The sequence below is a fragment of the Sprattus sprattus genome (assembly GCF_963457725.1).
Source record: "Sprattus sprattus genome assembly, chromosome: 13".
Classification (NCBI taxonomy): Eukaryota; Metazoa; Chordata; class Actinopteri; order Clupeiformes; family Clupeidae; genus Sprattus; species Sprattus sprattus.
The window spans coordinates 26094422-26105037 of NC_137911.1; the positions used below are offsets into that span (position 1 = coordinate 26094422).

The following is a 10616-nucleotide window of genomic DNA, read 5'->3' on the forward strand; positions in this document are numbered from 1 at the left end:
TTGCAGCAAGCTAGCGCTGATTGGCTAGTCAGTACAGGATACAATGTGTTGATTGGCGCGTTAGAAAATCTGCAATAAGCGCTGATTGGCTCTTTAGAAAGCTGGATAAAACACTGCCAAAAAGATTTTGTAATTCGTAACTGAAATCCGTAACTCGTATTTGAAATCCGTATCCATAATACGTAACTGGAATCCGTAACTGAAATCCGTATCTGCAGATAGATTTTGAAAGAGAAGATAGTTTTTGAAAGTGTAGATAGTTTTTGAAAGTGTAGATACATTTTGTATTTTGAAATCCGTAACTGTAAATGGATTTTGAAAGTGAAGATAGTTTTTGAAAGTGTAGAAATGTATCTATACATTTCGTATTTGAAATCCGTATCTGTAGATAGGTTTTGAAAGTGTAGATGGTTTCACAGATACAACATCTATATTACAGATACAAAATCTATATTGCAGATTACAAAATATTTATGGCATTGATCTGATTCCATACACTCTCTCTATCCCACCATCATTCTTTCCTGTTCTTGCCCTCCATTCACCGTCTCTCTATCCCACCATCATTCTCTCCTGTTCTTGCCCTCCATTCACCCTCTCTCTATCCCACCATCATTCTCTCCTGTTCTTGCCCTCCATTCACCCTCTCTCTATCCCACCATCATTCTCTCCTGTTCTTGCACTCCATTCACCCTCTCTCTATCCCACCATCATTCTCTCCTGTTCTTGCCCTCTCTCTATCCCACCATCATTCTCTCCTGTTCTCACCCTCCATTCACCCTCTCTCTATCCCACCATCAATCTCTATTGTTCTTGCACTCCATTCACCCTCTCTCTATCCCACCATCATTCTCTCCTGTTCTTGCCCTCCATTCACCCTCTCTCTATCCCACCATCATTCTCTCCTGTTCTTGCCCTCCATTCCCCCTCTCTCTATCCCACCATCATTCTCTCCTGTTCTCACCCTCCATTCGCCCTCTCTCTATCCCACCATCATTCTCTCCTGTTCTCACCCTCCATTCGCCCTCTCTCTATCCCACCATCAGTTCCATATTTTCCTCTTCCTTCGCTCCTATTTCTCTGCCTTTCCTCTGTGTTTTTTCAGTGTCACACTGTCCACTGTCTCCCATTCGTCCATATTGAGCCAGGATCTGTAGTTCTAAGGCCAGTGATGGCCATGATGATCAAGCCAGGCCTCATCATTGATCTGTAGGACATGTTCTAAGGCCAGTGAGAGCCTCATCATAGATCTGTAGGACATGTTCATAGGCCAGTGAGGGCCTCATCATAGATCTGTAGGACATGTTCATAGGCCAGTGAGGGCCTCATCATAGATCTGTAGGACATGTTCATAGGCCAGTGAGGGCCTCATCATAGATCTGTAGGACATGTTCATAGGCCAGTGAGGGCCTCATCATAGATCTGTAGGACATGTTCATAGGCCAGTGAGGGCCTCATCATAGATCTGTAGGACATGTTCATAGGCCAGTGAGGGCCTCATCATAGATCTGTAGGACATGTTCATAGGCCAGTGAGGGCCTCATCATAAATCTGTAGGACATATTCTTGGCCTTGATGAAGGTACGCTCCCCATGTGAATGGTTGTGAGTGGACATGTCATCAGACCTAATGCACAAAATATCTCTGTGTAAAAACAGCCCTCACTACTGATTGTCTATGTATGTGTGTGTGTGTGTGTGTGCGTGTGTGTGTGTGTGTGTGTGTGTGTGTGTGTGTGTGTGTGTGTGTGTGTGTGTGTGTGTGTGTGTGTGTGTGGGAAGGGAGCTGGATTATGCAAAGCCACAGTCCACTACTTCATCCATGAGTCTGCCGGTGCTCTCAGCAGAGCCCCCTGTCCAGTATGGATCGCACACACACCCACGCTCGGCCACATTGGGTGTGGGCACACACACATCAGAGATCTGGACTGATCGATCCGCAACATACCAGATGACACCTCCCTCCTACACCCCAATATCATCAATATCACCTGACGTGTGTGTGCATTTTTGTGTGTGTGTGCATTTTGTGTGTGTGTCTGCACGTGTGTGTGTGTGTGTGTGTGTGTGTGGTGGGGGTTATCAAAGACTTTCGTCAGTAGAAGAAAAATGCTGAGCATCTGGCAGCGGCATGACAAACGAATACCTTGATTTTTGTGTAAAAAACAAACAAACAAACAACCCCATTTGACTGAGCTGGGCTGAAACATGTCGGTGTGTGTGTGTTCATTCCATAACACACTGACTCACACAGAGCATCTGCCATACGGCACGCCTTCTCATCATCCTTTTTCATCCTTGCGCTATCTGCGATCAATCCCCTGATAAATGACTACACATGACTTCAGAGGGCTTGTGTGTGTGTGTGTGTGTGTGTGTGTTTGTGTGTGTGCGTGTGGGGGGTACAGAGATCCCTGTTAATCCGGGATGACTAAAGAGGAGTGGGCTGTCTGGGATGAGGAGACTACAGAGTAGTTATTAAGGAGGTGGAGGCGGGTGTACTGGGTCTGGAGGTGCCAATCATGTAGATCAGGCCAATCGGCTCGTCTCCTCAACCAGGAACTGGAGGTATTGAGTGAGAGGCAAAAACATGGCGGCACCTCCACTAGAGTGAACCTGAAATTTCACCCCTGTCTCTCTTCCCCTATACTGTCCCTTTAGATATTTCCAATCACTAATAACCTGCGTGACAATGTGTGTGTGTGTGTGTGTGGGGGGTCCTTGGTTTTGGAGTGTTGGGGTGTGTGTGACTGACTGCGTGTCAGTGTGCAGCATAGTTGTGCGTATGACTTTGTGTGAATGTCAGTGTGTTTGTGGTGTTGTGTGTGCCAGAGTGTGTGTGTGTGTGTGTGTGTCAGTACATGTGGGGTCGTGTGTGAGTGTGTGTGTCTCAGTATATGTGGGGTTGTGTGTGTGTGTGTGGGACAGTATATGTTGGGTCGTGTGTGAGTGTGTGTGTGTCAGTATATGTGGGGTCGTGTCTGAGTGTGTGTGTGTGTCAGTATATGTGGGGTTGTGTGTGTGTGTGTGAGACAGTATATGTTGGGTCGTGTGTGAGTGTGTGTGTGTCAGTATATGTGGGGTCGTTTGTGACTGTATGTGGTGACCCTACCGGCGTGAAGCCAGATCTGGGCCAGTGTCATCCAGGGGTGCAGGGGCCCCTGCTTGGGCGCGCTGCTCTGGAGGGAGGATGCGATCTCCGACAGCGCCTGCTCCACTCGTGACGCCGCTATAGAGGTGGCGTGCACCGAACCTGAAGAGGAGGAGCAGAGAGATAAGAGAGAGGAGCACGAGAGAGAGAGAGAAAAGTGGGGCAGAGATGGAGAGAAAAGATATGAGCTACACCATCTGAAAATGCCAAATAAAAAGAACAGCAGGCCTCATATATCAAGCAATAAGAAGTGAATATTAAAGATTTGTATTAGCCAGATCACTTTATTCCTTATTAAATAACTGCTGCAGCTTTGACACTTTTCCAGAGGCTTGATAAATGAGGCTCGTTACGCTGCTGAGAAGGGACCAATGGTGAATAATGTCAAGGGCAGACCAAAAAAACCACAAGGAATAAAACACACACACACACATACACACACACACACACACACACACACACACAGAAACACACACACACACAAACAAACACAAACACTGAGTTCTGATGCTCCCAAAGTACACATATTCAAATACTGATACAAATATTCAAATATTTAGAAGCACTGTACTTTGGAAGCACGCTGCTTCATTAGTCTGTTAATACACCATTAGGTTTCCGTCTGAATGTCAGCGTCATTCAGATTACAGCAACATAAGCGTCAGCCTGATTAAAACGCGATCACCAACACATACACTCCAATTACAGATGGCCATACTTTATCACACTGACACAGTGGCCATGTGTGTTATTTCAACCCGTCTTTTTCCCTCTGAGGATACTCATTTTGGGGGATTCTCCATGGCCGCCATTACTGAGAGAGCAGCGTCCTGCTCATGAACACCTCTGTTCACATGTTTGGTGAAGAGCTGGAGGTCATAAGCGCCTCCGTTTACATGTTTGGTGAAGGACTGGAGGTCATAAGGTCATAAGCGCCTCCGTTTACATGTTTGGTGAAGATCTGGAGGTCATAAGGTCATAAGCGCCTCCGTTCACATGTTTGGTGAAGATCTGGAGGTCATAAGGTCATAAGCGCCTCCGTTTACATGTTTGGTCAAGGACTCGAGGTCATAAGGTCATAAGCGCCTCCGTTTACATGTTTGGTGAAGATCTGGAGGTCATAAGGTCATAAGCTCCTCCGTTCACATGTTTGGTGAAGATCTGGAGGTCATAAGGTCATAAGTGCCTCAGTTTACATGTTTGGTGAAGGACTGGAGGTCATAAGGTCATAAGTGCCTCCGTTTACATGTTTGGTGAAGGACTGGAGGTCATAAGGGCCTCCTGGAGAGCTGAACTAGGGGTCTCCATGCTGACACTGCTCTTAGTCTACTTTAGTTTACTTTACTATGAAGTACGAGTGTGTTTTAGTCCAAAGGCTCAGGCTGCGTCCGCCCAAAAGCACTCGGCTGGGGCCTGTGAAGTGGATGTTTTTGCGAAGAGGGAAAGAGGGAGGGGTTCATTTCATGAATTATTCAGGCGAAATAAAATAAAAATGATTTTGCTGTGTAACAATTGCTTTGATACAACTTAATGCCTTGTTTTGTTTTTTGGGCCTGTGTAGACTTTTATGCAAACTTTCCTTTCTGTCTCTCTTTCACACACGCACAAACATGAGGCCCTTATCTCTAAAAACTAAAAAAGAACACATATCCACATCCACTTTCATCTGCACCCCATTAATTCTGCAGGAGAAACAGATCCATTCAGCTCCCTTGTAGAATCTACTAGTAACTCCATGTCTGTTTTAATCATCCCTGCATATACTCTGCTGCCACATCTAACACGAACACGAGCCACAACGAGTCTCTCTACAGCTCAAAGACCCTTCTTGGCCAAAGAAAAAAAAAAAACATGGCTATGAAACACAGCTCCCTTCAGCCCATGAAGAGGCTCTATCTACTCTGTCCTGGCTTTGGACACGACTCCCCTGGAACCTTCCAGAACATTCAGGTTTTAATGGTCCAGAGACTGGAACACCTGAGGAAAGTTAGCAGCACATACCGGTGCACATGAAGAAGAAGACGTGCCTTTCTACGAGCACAGCACTGGGACCTGAGGTAAGAGCCTTGGAGCAGAACTGAAACCAGTCAAGATGAACTGAGGTAAGAGCCTTGGAGCAGGACTGGAACCAGTGAGATGAACTGAGGTAAGAGCCTTGGAGCAGGACTGGAACCAGTGAGATGAACTGTCAGATGAACTGTCAGATGAACTGCAGTAACCTCATGGCCAGGATAAGACACACTGGTCTATGTATCTGTCCTCCAGCAACCAGAGTGTGAAGTGTTGCATTTTCCTTACAGTAAAGCTGGCCACACACCTGAGGCACACACACACAGAGGCGGCTTTCAGATGTGTGGCAGTCGATACGGCACTGAAGTGTACACGGGCTGCAGGGCGAGCGCCCAAACAAGAGAGATTTAAATAAATAATAATAATAAACTTCTTTTTCTCTGTCTGAAAGCTTCTGGGGGCAGTGGTTATCGACCGGTGCCGAGCCTCACAGGAAGAGTCTAAAAGCCTGTATCGACAATACTCCCCATCCCCCCTCCCCCCACAGCGTCCCCCGGACACCATCGCCACGCTGAGCTGAGCATGATGCACAGCCTGGTGCTCCCGTCTCGGCATCGCCACGGTAACGCGGGCGGCGGTAAATCTCTCTGGGCCCGAATGTGACACAGTGTCAGGTGTAAATGCAGCCACAGCGCGGAGGGAGGGGGGAGAGGGGTGGAGGGAGGGGGGGTTCTGAGGGGAGCTGCAGACCCACCGGTCGACGTAAAGACTCTATTTTACATACGCAGCTCGTGCTGATACCCACTCTGCTGACGGGGCTGCACACGGCTGAACACTGGATCTCAGACCAGTGATGACGGAGAGAAGGTCCAACTCTATAGGGGGTTCTTTAAACACCCTTTAACACTCGCTGAAAGTCATCACTTCCACTCAACTTCCAGGAGTACTGTCTGACTCAGACCTGACAGATTTGACAGAAATGTTTACTATACCTTCATGCACAAGCACAAGAACCAACACTGTGTTAAGGTCGGATAGAATCACAAGCATGCAAGCATCACTACCTGATCACCGTGGTGCCCTCTCACAAGCACACCCACACCAACCTACCAAACATGCTGTCTGACAACAGAACCAATTTAAGAGAGGCACGTATGTGTGTATGTGTGTGTGTGTGTGTGTGTGTGTGTGTGTGTGTGTGTGTGTGTGTGTGTGTGTGTGTGTGTGTCTGCGGCCAATCACTGATTAAGCCCATCTATCAGCGCTTAACACGCCTATTGTGTGTGTGTGTGTGTGTGTGTGTGTGAACGTGTGTGTGTGTGAGCGTGTGTGTGTGTGAGCGTGTGTGTGTGAGCGTGGGGGGGTTGGCTCTTTAGATGTTAGCGATAAAAAATGCATTGAATGAGGGGGTTGAGCAAATTCAAAAACACACACACACACAGACACACACTCATACACACAGACCACTCCTGGAAACACAAACATGTTGTTTGTCTATACAGGCCAATGCAAGTGATGCATGTGAGGGGGGGCTGTTCCATCCTTGTGATTCCGTGCTCGCTCGTGAGGGACGAGAGGCGAGGGTAAAGTGTCAGGGGCCTCTGACTCACACAAAAGGGGCTCCGCGCTCCTGTTTCGGGCCCCAGGGCTCCACTCCAGCGGGGCCCTATAAATAGCAGCTTTAAACCTGAGCCACCCAGGGCAAGACAAAAGCCACTGTAACCCGCCACCTCGCCCCCGACAGGAGCCGCGGCCAACCCCCGTCAGAGCCTCCGCACCTCACGTCTGCCCCGGGACTCGCAAAACAATGGGACGTCACGGTGATGGCGACTCAAACACCGTTCAGTCTGGGGCCGGTTGGCCTGGTGGCTCCGATTGGAGGACGGGGGAGTGGATGGAGGGGGTGGGGGGGGGGATGGAGGGATAGATGAGTGGACTGACTGATGGATAGATGGATGGAGGGGATGAATAGGTGGCCCGTCGGCGAATGAATGGAGATATAATATGCCTGTTCAATTATTGAGAAGCTCGGGCCGCCGGACTAAATGCAGTCAGGGCTCGGCGCGGGCCCCAGACGAGAGCAATGGAGGAGAGGAAAGCGAGAGAAGAAAAGAGCGAGAGAGAGAGATAAGAGAAAAACAAAAAGCATAGAGAGCGCCTGCTACTTCACACATCATGGCAGTGGGGCGGGCAGGCGTGTGTGTGCGCGTGTGTGTGTGTGTGTGTGTGTGTGTGTGTGTGTGAATAGACAGGTGGCAGAGTAGTTCAGCATGGAAGCCAGGCCAAGAAGGTAGATGGAGAATAGAGAGAGAGAGAGAGTGAAACAGAGAAAGAGAGAAAGAGAGAAAGAGTAAGAAGCAGAGTGAAAGAGAGGGCTACTTACAACCTGATATAACGTTGTTAAAACCATGCATGTAGGCATCTGGAAGGGTGCATTTGAAATTGAAAGAAAAACGGAACAAGAACAAAAACAAAAAGAGAACAAATGAAAATCAAATCTTTAAATCAAGAAATAATGAGAAATAAAAAATGAAATAATAAAAGTGTGAGAAGGAGGGAGTAAATAAGCAAAGAAACACTGCAAAACATCTCATCTACAGAAACAAAACATCACCAAATCAAAAGTCCACTCCAGCCAAAACACATCTGATCAAAAACAGCAGGATCGATCGCTGCACGTTTCTGATCTATCACCAGAACTCGGAGGGGAGGTCTTCTTCCGGGTCACACGGGGCATGCCCACACAGGCACAGGAAGTGCTTGCTACTCCACGGGTGGCTAGAGACAAAGAACTCTTAAGGCGAGACACGGCAGGTGAAATATCGATTTTTTTCATGCCCTGGTCAAATTTCAGATTTTGGGCTAGTTTTCCTCTTTAACTTGTTATCTTTCATACTACCATAAAGAAAACGTCAAAATTACACATTTAAGTGTCTGTTTCACTGCATTTAGTTCAGCCGCGGCATCCATTTTCTCCTAACTTTACCAAGAATTCTCCCTTGAACCACGTTCAGCGTTTCGTCTTTTTACACGACATCTGTCATGCCTGGAATGACTTTAACGCTATGAGCCTAGCTCAGAAGGCTGTGTAATCCAAATATGGGCATTTCCTTTCTTTTCAGCAACCAATCCTGACTTTCTGAAGGGATTCATTGGCTGACGGCGCTTTTCTGCTAACGTGATTCGCTCAGTGCCCCACGTGTTGTCTTTAAATGCGGTTTTCTCAAAATGAGTGTTTTTTCATTTTTAGGTACACATTTCTCAGCCTATGTAGAACCTAGGTACACCACACTTCCCAGTTTCACACATAGCATTGTTATGAAGACATCTACAGATGGATTTATTTATAAATTGTTCCTGGCCAGATTTATGGGTCATTTTACCTGGAAATCATGGCGAAAATAGGGTTTTTAAGGCCACGGATAGTATATTTTGATTTCCCAGGTCATAAAAGCAGATATCCTAAAATCCATCTGAGTATTTTTTGTCATTTGATATATAAACAAAATAAAAAAAGAATTTTGGTCCTGGCTTCATCACAGTTTAAGATTCATGTACCTGAAATATATGCAAAAACGTGCATATTTAATGAGATCCAGCATAATTAGCATAATTAAATATGCAAAATTCTAAAACTTGTAATACATTTTTTTCTTGTAATGAGGTATGTAGTCAACTGGTAAAGTTTCATGGTGATCCCTTGTATTTAAATGTTTTACCCTATTCACCTGCCATGTCTCGCCTTAATACTCAAGAGAGGATTTTCAAGGCACTGGCTCCTCGTTGGGGGGGGGGGGGGGGGGTCTCAATCGCAAGGGAAACATCACAAGTCTGTCTGCACAGGTGATTTCAAACAGAAAACATCGGAACAGCACAGTGTGTGTGTGTGTGTGTGTGTCTGAACTGAAGATCTCCATGGTGAACAAAGGAGAGAGGAAAAATGGGGTAGGTCGAAGAAAGAATAGTCAGCTCTGAAAAAGAAGAGTGTAACATATGCCATGCACTCGTTTATCCAGACAGATCCTTAAATGAAGTGGAGGGCAAGCTAATGCTAGTTTATCGAGGCAGATCCTTAAATGAAGTGGAGGGGAAGCTAATGCTAGTTTAAAAAGACAGATCCTTATACGAAGTGGAGGGGAAGCTAATGCTAGTTTATCAAGGCAGATCCTTATATGAAGTGGCGGGGAAGCTAATGCTAGTTTATCGAGGCAGATCCTTATATGAAGTGGAGGGGAAGCTAATGCTAGTTTATCGAGGCAGATCCTTATATGAAGTGGAGGGGAAGCTAATGCTAGTTTATCGAGGCAGATCCTTATATGAAGTGGAGGGGAAGCTAATGCTAGTTTATCAAGGCAGATCCTTATATGAAGTGGAGGGGAAGCTAATGCTAGTTTATCGAGGCAGATCCTTATATGAAGTGGAGGGGAAGCTAATGCTAGTTTATCGAGGCAGATCCTTATATGAAGTGGAGGGGAAGCTAATGCTAGTTTATCAAGGCAGATCCTTATATGAAGTGGAGGGGAAGCTAATGCTAGTTTATCGAGGCAGATCCTTATATGAAGTGGAGGGGAAGCTAATGCTAGTTTATCGAGGCAGATCCTTATATGAAGTGGAGGGGAAGCTAATGCTAGTTTATCAAGGCAGATCCTTATATGAAGTGGAGGGGAAGCTAACGTGGCCGGGTGCTCGTCTTACACCCACTCCCTCTCACTGTGGGCTCACTAGAAATAAAAGAGAGACGATGGGAGTGTGTTATCTAAGGTCACCAAATATGTATGTGTGTGTGTGTGTGTGTGTGTGGCGGCGTGTTTCTTTGAGTGCTTGAATTCGGAGGAGAAGAGAATCGCTCCATCTTTTTTTCTTCGCTGGTTTTAAGGGGCTTTTTTTCCTCCCTTCGCGCTCCTGTTTGGAGTCGGGCGATAAGAGGGGAGCAGTTATCGGGAATGTGAGAGTGATCCTCTGCTCTCATGCGAGGCTCTGATAGGAGACGCCACTCCTTTCATCAGCCTTTCTTTCTTTTTGCCTTCCTCTCTCCCTCCCTCTCTCTTTCTTTCTCTCCGTTCTTCCTCCCTCTCTCCCTCCCTCTCTCTTTCTTTCTCTCTCTCTGTTCTTCCTGCCTCTCTCCCTCCCTCTCTCTGTTCTTCCTCCCTCTCTACCTCCCTCTCTCTTTCTTTCTCTCTGTTCTTCCTGCCTCTCTCCCTCCCTCTCTCTGTTCTTCCTCCCTCTCTCCCTCCCTCTCTCTTTCTTTCTCTGTTCTTCCTCTCACTTTCAGTTCCCACTTCTTCATAAGCCGGCCACTCTGGCAGATTAGAGGCTTAATGTCAACCTCCAGGGGCTCCTTCTCTCTGCAAGTCTCTCTCTCTCTCTCTCTCTCTCACTCTCTCTTTCTCTCTGCAAGTCTCCCTCTCTCTCTCTCTCTCTCTCTCTCTCACTCTCTCTCTCTCTCTCTCACTCTC

General features: G+C 46.8%; 1 protein-coding gene across 1 annotated transcript in view; it reads right to left on the reverse strand.

Moving 5' to 3' along the window:
- Positions 1–1790: 1790 nt before the first annotated feature.
- ttc7b (tetratricopeptide repeat domain 7B) overlaps positions 1791–10616 on the reverse strand; it is a gene marked incomplete at its 3' end in the record, with an annotated part of 52558 nt that continues 43732 nt past the window's right edge. Inside the window, exons 19-20 of the mRNA XM_080850257.1 lie at positions 3112–3252; positions 1791–1852 (exon numbers count right to left, since the gene is read on the reverse strand). Of these exons, the coding sequence (XP_080706383.1) occupies positions 1791–1852; positions 3112–3252 (203 nt within the window). The remainder of the gene's footprint in view (positions 1853–3111; positions 3253–10616) is intronic.